Source organism: Schistocerca cancellata, chromosome 8 (genome assembly GCF_023864275.1).
Source record: "Schistocerca cancellata isolate TAMUIC-IGC-003103 chromosome 8, iqSchCanc2.1, whole genome shotgun sequence".
Taxonomy (NCBI): Eukaryota; Metazoa; Arthropoda; class Insecta; order Orthoptera; family Acrididae; genus Schistocerca; species Schistocerca cancellata.
The window spans coordinates 428,395,020-428,412,784 of record NC_064633.1 but is presented as its reverse complement, the minus strand read 5'-3'; the positions used below and the strand labels follow the sequence as shown (position 1 = coordinate 428,412,784).

Sequence of the window (17,765 nt, the reverse complement as noted above, 5' to 3'; positions counted from 1 at the left end):
ATTCTACTTTTGTGTTGTCAGAATCAAAGGGATACAAGTGATATTTCTCACAAAAATGAGAGAATTGCATACAGAGCACGGTAGTTGTGAAATTGTTGTCGCAAATGGATAAAAGTGGAATCTCACTTGGTGTTACTCTCTGGTTAACGAAAAGAAAAATTGTTACAAGATGTCAGAAACAATTACCACTAAAGAGATTCTTATGCATTTGTGTGAAACAAAACTTGACAGAAAAGGCAAATCCCACAAATGTCTTCTAGTTACCTCTGTGCAAGCAATATCTAAAGCATAAGCTTCATAAATCAAATAATCTTCGGACCTTGCTCCCATTAACCCCGTCTATACAACATGAATTCTTCCTTTCGCTTCAACATGAAGAAGGAAAACCGACAAGAACAACAAATTATCATCCACTTGAAGAACTTAAACTAGATGATGAGACTTTATGGAATCAGAATATGAGTAGACTGTTTCTTATTATAAATGCTGTATCAACAAATGCGTTATATTTATGTTGGGTTGCAGCGAGTTCAATGTTGTATGTTATCCACTTAAACTTTTTATGATATACTAGAAGATGGACGTGAACCTGGTGGCGCGATAGGTTTTCAATAATGGGATAATACGTATTCTTTCTTATTGTGTTTCATACTGTAAATCACAAAAGGCATAGTTTTCATGTAACATGACATAAGGGTTTCGTTATAGCTCTAGATATCAATTCCATGATAACTGAATGGATAACAACCAATAATAAAGCATTACAGAGCAAATATAAATCACATCCTTCTTAATTAAAGATATTCTGGGAGCCAAAGGGTTCCAATGCATATTGACCTTTACGAATTGTGATATAAAACTTATCATTTGTATTGACTTTTTCTTCCAGCACGCAAACGGAAAATGCTACAATGTCTCCTTTTGTCTAATTTACTCTAAATACTCCATTTTACAATCTCAAGAGAACTCTGGAATCTGTGAACTTTAACAACGGTTTTTCAAGTAATGTACTGATACCCCTGTGCTTCTGACCCTCTAATTTGTTAACCTATAAATAAGTGTATCACACAGTACCACTACACTGAAGTGACACAAGTCCTGAGGTACCCGCCTGGGATATTACCGCCATCTGCATATGTACATATCGCTTTCCCATGACAATTGTCACCTCACTGAAAATGACTAGTGGCTGAGCGTGAGGAACAATGGTGTCCTAATGGTCTCACTTAATGCAGTTAGAGCCATATACTGTGGACGCATCATCACAGTGAATGTGGATAAAATTTAGCAAACAGCTTCCACTGGGTTACCCACTGTCTCATCTCTTATTTATGTATTATTTAAATGAAGTATTAACGACAAGGGGAAGTAAATAAACTCCGATAGGAGTGTCGGTGCAAGGTGATAAACTAGACCCTTAATCGTAGAAAACTAGGTGATAACTATGGCAATTCAGAGGGAATGCAGGTTTGTAGATAGTCATAAAAAGGCTACACATGCCTCCCAGAAAGGAAAGGAAATGAAACTGACTACATTCAACATGGGTGCCGGATGTCAACGAACCTATTTACTCCAGAAATCTGCATGGCCGGAAAGGCGGTAAATCATGGAGGTTGGGAAATGAACATCGACACTGACTGTAGCCAACTCACAAAGATGGCTTGGACGTTGGCTTTACCTCCTGTGCGATGTCCACTCTGCAGTCAGTTGTATAGTCATAATATTTGTCTTGATTCCCGTTCAGGATCGCTAGTTCCTATACAGTAGTCTTGGATGTTGCTTTGATGATAGTGAAGGAGATACTAAGATAATGTCCTATGCACAGTAGGCTACATCTGGTATATTCAAAGACACGGCGTCGTCTGAACCTTACCCTTAGCCAAATTGCAGAGCTCACTGGCCACGACTCATTGTAGAACCTGATGACTCCGCTGTCGAGTTCCAACGAAGGCGAGGTCCCCGATTCTCCAGGCATGACAAGCGATGTCGTATACGCGTTCAGTCCAAAGAAGTCCGATGAACCTGCGAAATTCGAAAAAAACTCATTCGCATCGGAAACATAAAAGTGAATCATTTGGCGTCTTGTAGTGTCGCACCTGTTCCTTGTCGAATAACGGCGTCTATTACCACTAATACACAGGACCACTTTTCCGAAATTAGACGTCTGCCACTGTTTAGTTTTCGAGTAAAAATCATCAGCCACACCGACTGCAGAGTTCCAGTACAAGAAGACATCGTCGTTCTGCCAACCGGTTTGTCAAAAGAGGCTTAGCACTGAGTAGAGCGTCCGTTGCCTACGTTGACTTTGAGGTGTCACATGACTACACAAGGCAAAACACTCAGAAGTGACTAACGGCATGAGGACAAAATGCAATGGAAATAACTGCATTAATTATAATTAAACACTATCCGCCAGGCATACAGCATTCAAAAGTAATCTCCCGAAGACCATTGTGTTTGTAGATCTGAAGGGTAAACGAGTCCCACCACTGTGATATCACATTGGGGACTACTTAGCAGGGACTGACGCAACATCACAGAGCGTAGTTAAGTTTCTTTTATTCGAAGCATGGATTATTAGCAATTTTGAAGTTGCAGAGAAATACGAGTAGAATATGAAAAGAGAGCTGCGCAGGTTACAGTTCTAATGGACTGTGATTACTGAAGTGAAATGAAAAAAAAATCTGATTTCTAAACAGATAAATACAGGGCAATAACAACAGTATAAAAATGTTGTAGTCGATTTTCGTATCTACAGGAATAAAAAAGTTGTTGACGGCGTGGAAACACGTTATGTGAATTACTTTTGTGAGGACTGAAACTAAACCAGAACCAAAGATTATTTTACAAGTTCACATGCCTATATTACAAGGAGCTGAAGAGTGCGCAAATAGAAACTATGTGAATGTAAAAAGCAACTGATAAAATCTTTCAAATCTGCTAGAAATTTGATAAACGTAGGTGATTAGAATGATATTCATGGAAGAAAACTGAAGGTGCCGGGCGTATGTAGAGACAATGGGGTGTAGGAAGTTAATGAGAGGGAGAGATGCTGATGGAGGTCCCGCTCAGGTCTCAAATATTTATAGCGAACACGTTCTTCCAAAATCGCAACAGAAGATTATATAGTTGGATAAGATTATATAGTTCGATAAGAGAGAAATCAACCGGTCTATATCATAATTAGACAGAGATTCTGAAACTAATTCCTATTCGCTCCTCCAACGCATGACAAACCCGTTTACAAAATGACTATGACTACTCATACTAGCAAAATTTGTCCACTGCGGTAAATGATATTTAGAAAAACTAAATTGTGGCAGGTGCGGATATAAACTTTGAACTATACTGACAGTGAAACACGACATGATAAATGCAAAAGGGAGAAACCAATAGAATTATACGCCGAAACGTAACGCTGAAAACATACGAGAAAACTCTGAAGCAACCAAAGGGCTAAATAAAGGGGTCCAAAGTAGTTTGCAGAAAAGACTAGCTCCGCATAAACGAAGGTCAGACCTAATTCTATCTTTTAGAAATAAGTCATTTTGAGATTAGGTCTATTATAAAGTCTAATTTAAAACAACAATCATCTACAGGGGAAGTTTAAATAAATTATCTCAGTCAAACGTCTACCAGTTTTGAAATTCTTTAAAATTCAAATTTTGGTGGCTCTTATTGTTCTTTTGCTTTCCTAGTGGACCTAGTTTTGTAGTCGTTGTTAGTAATAGGCACTGAGATACACACAAGTGTTTTTTAATTTCTGAACGAAAAATTTTCCGTCTTAGCCCCCATCATGAGATGAGTGGATAACGATCATCAGCACACTTGATGATAGTAACAAAATCTATCGCCTAATTATAGTGCTTTTCAGAGGCCAATAGCTGACATTAAAACAGCCGACAATACAAACGTGGATTGTTTTGTATAGTGCAGCTGTTCCTAATGGACCAAACAACCACGTCAAGTACTACCAGTAAAGGAAACTATGCCAAAAATCTGTGGAAAATGTATGGTGATAAATTACGGTGAGTAACAACGCACATACATCAGTTCAATATGGCCATTTACTTTGAAAATTTCAATAACAATGAGTAGTAGGAGTAAAAAAAAACAAGTGAATACTGAAGTGCCTCTCCTTCAAGTGAAACAACAGTAATCCTTAGAGGTCAGCCGACACAGGTTGCGGTGAACACATTTCCCTCCAGTGATGGCTGCCACAGGGTGTCCCACCTCTGATTTCCTGCTTCTCCTCTTCCGTGAAGCTGGGCAGGCGCGACCTGGGTCGACCCTCGGCTCTGCTGTTGTTGTCCACACGTTCCCGCACCACGGCCGGGTAGTCACCGTCGACGAAGATTGGGTGTGCGTACAGCCCCAACTGCAATCAAGTAGTCGCAAATGTTAAACATTTCCTCCGTTTATAAATGTCAATGGACTTCGTGTGTTCTTTACTTTCCCTACTTACTAACTATACAGAAAACCTGTTAAAACTAGGACACTTTCTCAGCTTGTGATTGCATTTCTGATGAATGAGAAAAGAGTAGTGTCTTATTAACGAGTACGTCATTAACTAAATCGCCATGACGAATGTGTGAGACACACCGAAAGGAACCATTTCCTTCCAAGTATATGCAGTTAAAAAATGGTTCAAATGGCTCTGAGCACTATGGGACTTAACATCTGAGGTCATCAGTTCCCTATAACTCAGAAGTACTTAAAAAAATGTTCAAATATGTGTGAAATCTTACCGGACTTACTGCTAAGGACATCAGTCCCTAAGCTTACACCCTACTTAACCTAAATTATCCTAAGGAGAAACACACACACCCATGCTCGTGAGAGGACTCGAACCTCCGACGGGACCAGCCGCACAGCCCATGACTGCAGCGCCTGAGACCTCTCGGCTAATCCCGCGAGGCGAACTACTTAAACCTAACGAATCTAAATCACACACATCCATGCCCGACGCAGAATTCTAACGTGCAACCGTCGCGTCCAGTTAAAAGATTATAGAATTCTGAAACTATGAAGCAGTGCTTCACTCGAAATAACAACATGCTTATATACAAAAATGGTTCAGATTGCTCTAAGTACTGTGGGACTTAACACATGAGCTCATCAGTCCCCTAGACTTAGAACTACTTAAACCTGACTAACCTAAGGACATCACACACATCCAGGCCCATGGCAGGATTCGAACCTGCGACCGTAGCAGCAGCGTGGCTCAGTACTGGAGCGCCTAGAACCGCACGGTCACAAAGGCCGGCGCTTACATACAGGCTGTTTGGAAATTCTGTTACAGAATTTTGGGGCTCCTGGAGGGGAGTGAGTATGTAATAATTTGAATTAGAACCTATATCCGGAAACGTACTGTTTCCGCGCTACAACCATTTGAAAACATGATGAATCTCCTAACCATGTTAATTTCGGTCAGTTATACTATTCGATAATGTACTCCTGTGATTAGTAGGCAGCATTTTAGTCGCAGTACTTTCATATCACACTTGTGATCTGATGTCTTTAGGTGTCACAATTTCATTTCTTTTCAGAGAGGCAGTGGGATTTATGGACGAAAATTGAACTTAAATTACCAAATGTGCATGTGTTAGTGTAGAATGTCTCCAGAGGCAATGATATTGAAAGCATGATGCAATCAAGATGACGTTGGCGGGAAATTCTAAAATGTAAAATGCACACACACACAAGCAAATACAGTGATTACAGCGTGAAATGATAGGTTAAGCAGCAACTGTGAACGTGTAAATTTCGATTTCTGTAAGGCACAGTGCAACTTCAAATTAACTATTTACCACATCTAGATCGTTATATAGTGTTATGACACCATTTTCACTCATAGTCAAAAAAGTCTGAAAAAATTCGTAAGAAATAGAGCAGGTTCGCCGGCCGTTGTGGCCGAGCCGTTCTAGGCCCTTCATTCCGGCACCCCGCTGCTTCTACGGTTGCAGGTTCGAATCCTGCCTCGGGCATGGATTTGTGTGATGTCCTTAGGTTAGTAAGGTTTAAGTAGTTCTAGGTCTGGTGAACTGGTGACCTCAGATGTAAATTTCCATAGTGCTCAGAGCCATTTGAACCATTTTTGAACAGAAAGTTCAGTGATTATATCAAAGGCCACAATGTTAACTCCACTAAATTAATATACTATATTTTAAATTAAATTAATATATTTTCCAGAAATAAGACGTTCTACAATGCTTTGTAGACATCTAATCGTTCCTTTGATATCCAAAAGTCTCTAAAAATTCTTCAGCAACGCAATTATTTCGTCAAGTATCGCAACGTTGTTTCACAGACACACATACACATATGTTCATTAAACTTTGATGAATTCAACATGATTGCGAAGTCTCAAATGAAGTGCTCTGACACTAATCAAGAATTGAACTATGGTTTTGTAACTGTAGGGTTGATGTCTAGTTTTGAAACCCAGACTGCGTTAAAAAAGTCATAACAAGCAAAGCAATAATGAAGTTTTAGTGAAACTATTTTTCCGTTGCATGTGGTATGTAGAAGATATAATTTCCGACAATGGCTCGCACCTTCCGTCCCAGAAAAGAATTTCAGCGAAGAAAGCAAATCAAACCTATATTTCTTGATGACAGAATCAGTTGCCACATGAATCAATATCTCTATGTTGATACTGGTACTAAAAACTAAACAGCCACCTGATAAATAAAGCAGTTCCAGCCATGCCATAAATTGAGGCACCGTGAGATTGTGGAACTTGCCCTCTGTTACATCCGAAAGAAAGAGGACAGACGGAAAATAAGAGATAAATGTTCACATTCTAGAAATTTTCAGGTGGAACAGAACGTTCTTGCTAGGGTCACACTATCTATCACGCAGGTATACACCCGATATTCATATGTTTTGATGTCTAATGCAGTCGGTATCGAGTAAAAGAGTAGCCAAACAGAATGCCATAGATAGTGAGACACTTCGTACGAAGAACTCCAGTGGAATACACCGCATCGCTACAATCAAGCATTTCAAAGGGTAGATTGCTCAAAATTTGGGACAAAAAGAGAAGTAGATTTTTATTCTTACTCACATGTTAAGGGAAGACTTATTTGATATCTTTCTTTGTGTATTTGTGTGTTGTGTGAGAGTGTGTGTGTGTTTGTGTGTGTGTGTGTGTGTGTGTGTGTGTGTGTGTGTGTGCAGGCTAGAGCAATGGAGGGGACAGATAAGAATCATTCCTGTTCTTTCGTGTAGGAATACTGCCTGAATCGTTAGCTTGTGATGATGTTAGGCAATTTTCTTGTCTACTGTCAGTCATGACATTAGGACTACCTAGTCTTTCTATCATGGTGTTGTGTCCGCATTGGAAGTATAGTGAGAAGGAGTGAAAAGATAAGAGACTTTCCCGCTCTCAGGTGTAGAATACAACCTCAAGTGTGAGCTTGTGATTAGGTTAGACCATTTTTTGGCTAGTGTTCGTCTAAAATTCTACTAAATAGCAGATCCTGTGTTGTTTTAATATGGCTATATTTTGGCAGCACTGCATGTTGGTGACAATGAAAATTTGTGCTGTACCGAGATTCGAACCCATAACTTCTGCTTGATGCGAATGGTGACCTTTACTGCCTTACCTATCCGAGCACACTCCTGGTGCCATCCCAAAGTTCCATGTCGTAGATGCCGTCTACATCCTACCTCGCACAGATGCTGTGAGTCCCATACAGGAAGAGAGGTGTGATTAAAGTCGAAGCCCAGTTATTAGACATGAAAATCTAAATTGCAGTGCCTGTATTATTCTAATATACTTTTCAATGTCCTTACATCTGAATGGTGTATTTTGCGATGTCCTTCAGATATAAATGCATGTCAGAAGGAACAGGCACTGCAGCTATCAGTAGCCGTGTGTTGTTCAGTATTTCATGCATAATAACTGGGTTTCGGCTTTAATCATACGTCTCTTCCTGTACAGGACTCACTGCATGCAAATATTGTTCTGGTATTTCATACGGCTGTCGATCGCTTCAGTGCCTGTTCTTTGAGATAATCTTGCATGCATAATTGTTGGAAGGACATTGCAAAGTACATTACAACAATACGGACATTCCAGTTTGGGTTTTCATGCCTAAGAACTGGGCTTCGTCTAATCATACGTCTCATCCTGTAAGGGCATGACAGTATCTGTTCGAGAGTAGAAAATGGATGACAGAAGTGACCCTTTGAAATATCGGTCAGTCAGTGGAGCACGTCAGGGTAGTCGAGGTAGTTAACACGACCATTCGCATCCAGTGGAAGATCAACGATCCTGTCCCGGCCCGGAATACATTTTGATTGCTACCAATGCATACTGCAGCCAAAGCTTGGGCATTTTCATAAGTGCTGATATTATTCCCGTACGTCACAAAATTTATTATTCCTTGTCTTTTTTACTGTGAGTTAGTGTTTCCAATAGATTAATAAATGTGTCGGTGTCTTGATTGTAGACATCGATTATGATACTCTATCCTGTGCAGGGTACTTCGTGTCCGTATAACCACTGCAAGCTACATCCTTCTGAATGTTATTAGAATTTTCATCTCTTGGTGTCCCTTTACGATTTTTACTCTCCACGCTGCCCTCCGGTACTAAATTGCTGATCCCTTGATGCCTCAGGACGTCTCCTACCAATCGATCACTTCCTCTACTCAAGTTGCGTCACAAATTCCTCTTCTTCCCAATTCTGTTGAGTACTTCCTGATTAGTTACGTGATCTACCTGTCTAAATGGCTCTGAGCACTGTGGGACTTAACATCTGAGACCATCAGTCCCCTAGGGCTTAGAACTACTTAAACCTAATTAACCTAAGGACATCACACACATCCATGCCCGAGGCAGGATTCGAACCTGTGACCGTAGCAGTCGCGCGGTTCCGGACTACAGCGCCTAGAACCGCATGGCCACCGCGGCCAGCCCTACCTGTCTAATATTCAGCATTCTTTTGTAGCACCACACTTCGAAAGCTTCTACTCTCTTCTCGTCAAAACTATTTAACGTCCATATTTCACTTCCATACAGGGCTGCACTCCATACAAATACTTTCAGATAAGACTACCTGACAGTTAAATCTATGAACGATGTTAACTAATTTCCCTTCTTCAGAAACGCTTTCCTTGCCTTAACCAGTCTACATTTTATATCCTGTCTACTTCGACCATCATCAGCTATTTTGCTCCCCAAATAGCAAAACTCATCTACTACTTTAAGTGTCTCATTTCATAATCTAATTCCCACAGCATCACCTGATTTAATTTGACTACATTCCATTATCCTCTTTCTGCTTTTGTTGATGTTCATCTTATATCCTCCATTCGAGACACTGTCCATTCCGTTCAACTGCTCTTTCACATCATTTGCTGTCTCTGTCAGAATTACAGCGTCGTCGGCAAACCTCAAAATTTTTATTTTTTCCCCATGAATTTTAATTCCTACTCCACATTTTTCTTATGTTTCCTTTACTGCTTGCTCAATATACAGATTGAATAACACCAGGGATACGCTACAGCCCTATCTCACTCCCAACTCTGCCGCTGCTTCCCTTACATGCCCCTCGAATCTTATAACTGTCAGTCTGGTGTCTGTACACAGCCTTTCGTTCCCCGTATTTGACTCCGACCACTTTCAGAATTTGAAATAGAGTATTCCAGTGTGATGAGTATAGTCTTGAAACGGTTAAAGTGAACATTGATTCTAAACAGTAATTAACTCATATGTATAACCATTAAACAATTTTCAATTTCCTATGAGAGGTTGAACACCCATGTAGGTATGGAAGAGGAGTTTGCTTACATCTTGGAATAAGGTACTGACGCGGTAGCACAAAGTAATTTCGTGATATAATAACCACTGTTACATTTAAGGCAGCTCTAGTGTCTGAATTGTGTTATTCGTGGCTCTGAGCACTATGGGACTTAACTGCTGTGGTCATCAGTCCCCTAGAACTTAGAACTACTTAAACCTAACTAACCTAAGAACATCACACACATCCATGCCCGAGGCAGGATTCGAACCTGCGACCGTAGCAGTCCCGCGGTTCCGTACTGCGCGCCTAGAACCACTAGACCACCTCGGCCGGCGTGTTATTCGTTTGCGAAAAGAGATAAAGCAATAATAGTCCAACCGATTAAATGATTAAAACATTGGTAATAAAGACGTATACGCTTCACAGGTAGGTAGATGTGCAGAAAAAGGCAGACGAGTAAGATAGAATGTAAAATAGGGAGTAATGAAAGAGAAATAGACTAATTAGTCAGACAGCGCTACTATTCAATACCAGTCGACCGCTAAGACTGCTTTATTGATTACGGCAAAAGTACGTAAAAATAGAAATTCCAAAAAACGTTTTTTTTAAAAAAAGTTTGTTAGTTGAAAAGAACGAGCCTCCAAGAAAATTGATCTAAAGGAAATCTTTCGGGCATACCCCGAGCACCATCGGAGATAGCCAATTCATCTGCCATCAGAGTTCACGAAGCGAAAGTATCAATGCCACAACATACATATCTGCCTCCTTCAAGTTCTTTCTTCGAAATAACTTCAATGAACATTGAAGGACTCTTTTGTTCTAAGATATTACTGTTATCTGACCTATGCAAATATCGCAAAATTGATCTTTTAAGTGTACAAGAGACCCATAGAGGAGTGAGTGATAGACCTTAAAAACTGAAAGATGAAACTCATAACAGGAGAACCTCAAAACCAATACGACAGTGCAATATTCATCAAACGGAGTATGCATGTACGACGTTCGAACTTAAATAGTGACAACTATTTATTTACAACCGATACAAAAGAGTTACATATTTGCATCTGTTACGGTCCTTCAAAGTAGTCACCAGCGTTGTGTAGAACCCCGTTGCCAGCGATGTATACCGTAAGCAGAGCCTGTTCCGTTGATGGTGCGAATGGAGCGGTCAACTGCCTGTCGAATCTCTGGAACAGTTCTGAAGCGAATGCCACGAGGTGGTTCCTTCATCTTCGGAATCAAATGAAAGTCACAAGAACCTAAATCCGGGGATTATGGAGGGTAGTACAGTACGTCCCAGTCCCATCGACCGACCAGAGCAGACACAGCTGGCGCTGTATGCTTTTCCACATTGTTGTGCAAAATAGTGGGTGGTTTACGAAGAAAGTGTCACTGCTTCTTTCGCAAAGTTGGTCGCAGATGATGCTCCAAAAACGATCAGTAATACTGTGGACTGACGGTCTGCCGTGGAGAAACGTAATGCATTACGATAACACCCTCACAGTCGTACACGAGAATCAACATAACTTTCGCCATACTGGGGCTATGACGCATTTTCGACTTTCGTGGAGACCCATAATGACGCCATTCATTGGAGTAGCTTTCAATCTTGATCCAGCTCCGTTCTTCCTGGTTCGAAAACGTAGTGACACCGTTACGTTAGACCGCTCGCTCACAAGTGACTGTGTTTCCCACACAAGGGGCGTCCGTCTAGAAGCGGGCAGGTAAAACACAGTAAGGTAGTCGCAGACACGATTGGTATTGTAGTCTAAATTGTCGTAGCTGTGTTGGGAAAGAATCAGAGCTGCTAGTTCTAATAGGAAGCACTGAAGCTCAAACTGTTGTAGGTACAGAGCTGGCTAACGCCGGAACTAAGTTCAGCCGAATTTTTTTCAAACGATCTAACAGTGTTCAGAAAGGATAGATTAAATACAGTTGGTGGCGGGGTATTTATTGCTGTCAGAGGTAATTTGTCTTGTAGCGATATTGAAGTAGATAGTTCATGTGAAATAGTATGGGTAGAGGGTTATACCTGACAATCGGACTAAACTATTAATTGGAGCGTTTTACCGACTCACCGACTCAGAAGACATAGTTGCTGAACAGTTCAAAGAAAACTTGAGTCTCATTTCAAATAAGTACCCCGTTCATACAATTATAGTCGGTGGGGACTTCAATCTGCCCTCGATATGCTGGAAAAATTATACTGTTAAAGCCGGCGGAAGGCATAAAACATCATCGGAAATTGTACTAAATGATTTCTCAGAAAATTATTTACAACAATTAGTTCATGAGCCCACTCGAAGCTTAAATGGTTGCGAAAGCATACTTGACCTTCTAGCAACAAATACTCCTGGACAAATAGTGAGTGGGGTGACGAATACAGGGATTAGCGTCCTGAAGGCAGTTTCTGCTAGGCTGAATACCGTAACACCTACAACCATCAAAAAGAAACGCAAAGTATATCTATTTAAAAAAGCTGATAAAAATGCTCTTAACGCCTTTTTAAGAGACAGTCTTCACTCCTTCCGATCTGATAATGTAAGTGTAGAAAAGTTGTGGAATGTTTTCAAAGAGATAGTGTCAACAGCAGTTGAGAGATATATACCACATAAATTAATAAGTGATGGTACTGATCCCCCATGGTACACAAAATGGGTCAGACCGTTGTTGCAGAAGCAACGAAAAAAGCATGCCAAATTTAAAAGAACGCAAAATCCCCTAGATTGGCTAAGTTTTACAGAAGTTCGAAATATAGCGCGTACATCAATGCGAGATGCTTTTAATAATTTCCACAATGAAATTCTGTCTCGAAATCTGGCAGAGAACCCAAAGAGATATGGTCATACATAAAGCACAATAGTGGAAAGACGCAATCAATATCTTCACTGCGCGATAGCAACGGCGAAGTCCCGATGACAGTGCCACTAAAGCAGAGTTATCAAACATAGTTTTCAGAAACTCCTTCGTAAAAGAAGACGAAGTAAATATTCCTGAATTCCAATCAAGAACAACTGCCAAGATGAGAAACATAGAAGTAGATATCCTCGGTGTAGCAAAGCAGATTAAATCACTTAATAAAGGCAAGGCCTCCGGTCCAGATTGTATACCAGTCAGGTTCCTCTCAGAGTATGCTGATAAAATTGCTCCATATTTAGCAATTATATACAACCCCTCGCTCACCGAAAGATCCGTACCTAAAGACTGGAAAATTGCTCAAGTCACACCAATACCCAAAAAGGGAAGTAGGAGTAATCTGCTGAATTACAGGCCTGTATTACTAACGTCGATTTGCAGTAGGATTTTAGAACATATACTGTATTCGAACATCATGAAGTACCTAGAAAAAAACGATTTATTGACATATAGTCAGCACGGATTCAGAAAATATCATTCTTGTGAAACACAACTAGCTCTTTATACTCATGAAGTAATAAGTGCTATTGAAAGGTTATGTCAAATTGATTCCATATTTTTAGATATCCAGAAGGCTTTCGACGCCGTTCCTCACAAGCGTCTTCTAATCAAACTTCGTGACTACGGAGTTATCGCCTTAGTTACGCGACTGGATTCGTGATTTCCCGTCAGAACGGTCGATGGTCGTAGTAACAGACTGAAAGTCATAGAGTAAAACAGAAGTAATATCGGGCGTTCCCCAAGGAAGTGTTATAGGCCCTCTATTGTTCCTGATCTATATTAACGACATCGGAGACAATCTGAATAGCCGTCTTACATTGTTTGCAGATTATGCTGTTATTTACCGTCTTGTAAAGTCATCAGATGATCAAAATGATTTGCAAAATGATCTAGATAAGAAATCCGTAGTGTGCGAAAAGTGGCAATTGACCCTGAATAAAGAAAAGTGTGAATTTATTCACATGAGTACTAAAAGAAATCAGCTAAATTTCGATTACGCGACAAGTCACACAAATCTTAAGACTGTAAATTCAACTAAATACTTATGGATTACAATTACAAAAGACTTAAATTGGAACGATCACATAGATAATATTGTGGGTAGAGCAAACCAAAGACTGCGATTCATTGGCAGTACACTTAGAAGGTGGAACAGGTCTACCAAAGAGACTGCTTACACTACGCTTTTCCGCCCCATTCTGGAGTATTGTTGTGCGGTGTGGGATCCGCATCAGCTGGGACTGACGGATGAGATCGAGAAAGTACAATGAATGGCAGCTCGTTTTGTATTATCTCGAAATAGGGGCGATAGTGTCACAGACGTGATACGTGAATTGGAGTGGCAATCATTAAAACAAAGGCGTTTTTCGTTGCGACGGGATCTTCTCACGAAATTTCAATCACCAGTTTTCTCATCCTATTGCGAAAACATTCTGTTGGCACCCAACTACATAGGGAGAAATGATCATCATGATAAAATAAGTGAAATCACGGTTCGCACAGAAAAATATAAGTGCTCGTTTTTCCCGAATGCCGTTCGAGACTGGAACGGTTGAGAGACAGCATGAAGGTGGTTCACTGAACCCTCTGCCAGGCACTTTATTGCGAATAGCAGAGTAATCACGTAGATGTAGATGTAGATGTAGACTGTGCGCACGCCGGTGACGTGGGACGGGAGAGTCCATTTGCTCGGAGGTAAGGTACGTATGTTAACAACGTGTGCTATCAGCGACAATAGAAGATTCCATTGCATAGTGTCTCCACAACAGTGTTGCCACTATTTAAGTTCCAACCTACGCACAAAGCCTTCCTGAAAGACAAATAACAAATATACTGAAATCCTCACTAGGACAGGAGTGCTACAGTGTCACATTGTACTACTAACCACCAAAAAGTTTTGAAATTTTTGAAACCAACCAATTTTTGCCATAGCAGCAACTGCCTAAGCCAAAACGGTGAAGGACTAGAACCGTGGACAGAAGGCCCTAATCTCCTTTGACAGCTGTAAACGGCATAGGGGATAGAATGCGGGCAATTTGTTTATCATGGAAACTCGTTACCAACATGTCATGTGACTCATAGATAAACCCACATCCAAAACTTAACATCAACCAGTTACATCTAAACTTAGAAGGTCTGTGACTCTGGAAAATTTTTCAGTGAAACGAAATGTGGAATGATGTAGACCTAGAACTAGTCCAAGAGATAACGGAGTTGGAAGCGATACCGGAAAACTATATGGTTTCTCTAGACCTAAGAGAATATCGCGTACGTGGCGCCGGACACAAGCTAAATAACTACATATTGTTTACCGTGAGAATTTCGGGAAATATCTCTTCACTGAAGTCCCCATAAATGCCAGCAAAGCACTAATGGCATCGCTGAGTGACAAAAGAAACTCGAATGAAGCAGGCGTTAAGGATCCGGATCTGAAACAATATAACGGATGTGGATGGAAAATAATAAATAATATCGTCAATTATCTGATTTCGCGGATGCTACACCAAACGTAGTAGCACACCAGCCCTTAATAAATGGGCAAATAAAAAGTAAAATAAAAACACGATCAACAGCACGAAAAAGGAAAGCACACAACCTGAGAGGAGATCCAACCTTCAATGCAGCAGAACTGATAGCAGTAGTAAATCGGATGCAGGAAAGGGAAGCCTGAATAACGTTTAGATGAAACATTTTGGACAGGCAACTAAGGAGTCGTTACTAAAAATATCCATTATCTGGTTTTGAGACTACTGGATGCAGCGAGTATGCAAGAATGATCACGTAGTGGTTTTGTTTGAACCTGGGAAGGAACATGCAGATCCCTCGCTATTCCGTCTGGTGTCTCACCTGCGCCATTTGCATAAAATTTTTGAACGAACGTTTATGAGGGAATAGAAGAAAAAATAAACAGCGGCGTATGACTCACTCGATCACAAAAAATTACTAAGAAAATTGAATAAATTAACGATAGACTATGGGCACACTTGCCTAGTAAAAGAAATCCCCTAAGAAAGGTTCATTCTGCAACCGAAAAATAGCCGAAAGAGAAATAAATAAAGCGTATTACCTCAAGGAACTACATTGGTCCCTTTCTTATACAAAACCTGTACCAAGGATACCGCGATAACAGGACATACAATTCTGTGTTTATGTGGACTACATGCTCATTACAGATCATGGTAAAACATACGAAGAGACACAAGTAAAATTCTCGAAAGCCTCCGAGAAGCCACCGTTATACTGTGCAAAGAACAAACTGAGCACTGTTGTTACTCCTCGCTTGAGGTAGAGAAAATGTTTGCTCAAGAGAACTATCACATTAACAATTACACCTGCGACCAAATGCCTAAATGTAGGGCAGAGGACACGAGTCAGTCCTGTTTACGAGCTGAAATAGGAACTTCCTTGAGACGCTCCCATACCTACCCTGGAGAACAATCAATCGTCTAACAACAGGAGTCTCCAAATGCAACAACACCATAAATCAATGGGGATACTTGAAGGATTACTCTTGCTAATGGGAAACATAAACACAACATGACCTGCTCCTCCGCACAATCTTGGACTGAATAATGAATTTGTTTTACCAAAGGGCACCGTCGTGAAAGCTCCTGAATTCAGAAGAGGTAAGATTCAACGCACAATGAGCACGTGAAGTAGAATAAGTAAGTATGAATTGTATTTGAAAGAAACGCATATGAACGATGATTTCTAAAGTAGCTAATGGGTCTCATGAACGAGATTGACAAAAGTCAATTGACAAAAGTCTAGGATTGACAAAATTTAATCAGAATGCTAGTGATAGTTTTCAGCCGAAACCAAAACGAAAGACTGTCTAAAATGTGATAAACGAAGCGTAAATTTATAGGATGTATTTCAAGAGCGTTACTGAGCATTGGGATGTTAAAATATGGCACAACACAGACGATAGTTTTCAGACTGCACGTTACGCTGAATTTCAATATGAAACTAAAATCACAAGCAATATTTTTAGCAAATAGTTTTAATTTTTGACAAGTATGCCATAAATTTACTTTTATTACAACTAAACCAGTTACTTGTATGTTCGGGAAAAAGGACAGACATAGTGGTCATGTGCGGGAGAGCTGTGTTTGTGTACATGTGTACGTGTTTCTTACTTTAGAACAGCGCCTTTTGGTCGAAAGCTCAAATGCAGAACTGTCTTTTTCTCGTGCCAGTATGTAACACAAGATCTGCTCTAGAAGGTTAGTGGCAATCTGTCCTTTTCACAATACTGTCCAGTTTTGATAAGGAGAGAGTTTGCCCCCTGTAAAAATACGGATGCTAAAAACATGTAACACTTAGGAATCCAACACGACAGTACTACACGTTCACCCATTAACTTACAAAGCACGGATTAATAAAAGTCACACCGATATATTGCCAGCACTGTAATTTCATTCAGATCATACAGGTGATACGTTTGAGGAACACAGAAGGAAATTCATACCTATTTCAATCTAGCTCTCAAAGAAGTATTAATTTCAATACCTCTGCAGTTCCTCGAAATTTCCAACTTCAGACTTTTCTCCTATTTCAGATGGCTGTTGCCCTGTTCATCTTCACATCTGGTTGGTACATCTAAATATTTCTGAGCACGTGACAATTCCCTTTTGTATATAGTTATTTCTCCCTACCTGGAATTCGAACATTCTCCTCTGCGCCTCCACACAAGCTTCCGTGTCTTCCGCCGGCTCGTACCAGTCGGTACTGAGGGTAATGCCCACTCTCCCTGTGAAACAGTGATGTATAACATGTACAATTAGCTCTTGAAATTTGATCATTTAGCGACGTTTTTCACAGGTAAAAATTTAAATAGATTAAAACTAAAAATATGGTTTTCTGAGTGATCTCTCTAAACTACAGCAATCAAATATGGGGTTCTTCATGGAAATAGAAACGTTATTTCCATGTATTCTGATTAATATTTCACGATTTATTTCCCAAGCTGTCGACATCAATGCCCGATACATAGTCGTTGATCAGTTATCAGAAGGATTTCATGTGGAAGAAATTTCCAAAACCAGTACAACCGTCTGAAGATACCTACAGTAACTTAAGTATCACGTCAGGA

General features: G+C 40.3%; 1 protein-coding gene across 1 annotated transcript in view; it reads right to left on the bottom strand.

Moving 5' to 3' along the window:
* Positions 1 to 17,765, bottom strand: part of LOC126094820 (myrosinase 1-like) — an 83,728-nt gene that overhangs the window by 18,260 nt on the left and 47,703 nt on the right. The window contains exons 6-8 of the mRNA XM_049909396.1: positions 17,329 to 17,423; positions 4,234 to 4,378; positions 1,874 to 2,022 (exon numbers count right to left, since the gene is read on the bottom strand). Of these exons, the coding sequence (XP_049765353.1) occupies positions 1,874 to 2,022; positions 4,234 to 4,378; positions 17,329 to 17,423 (389 nt within the window). The remainder of the gene's footprint in view (positions 1 to 1,873; positions 2,023 to 4,233; positions 4,379 to 17,328; positions 17,424 to 17,765) is intronic.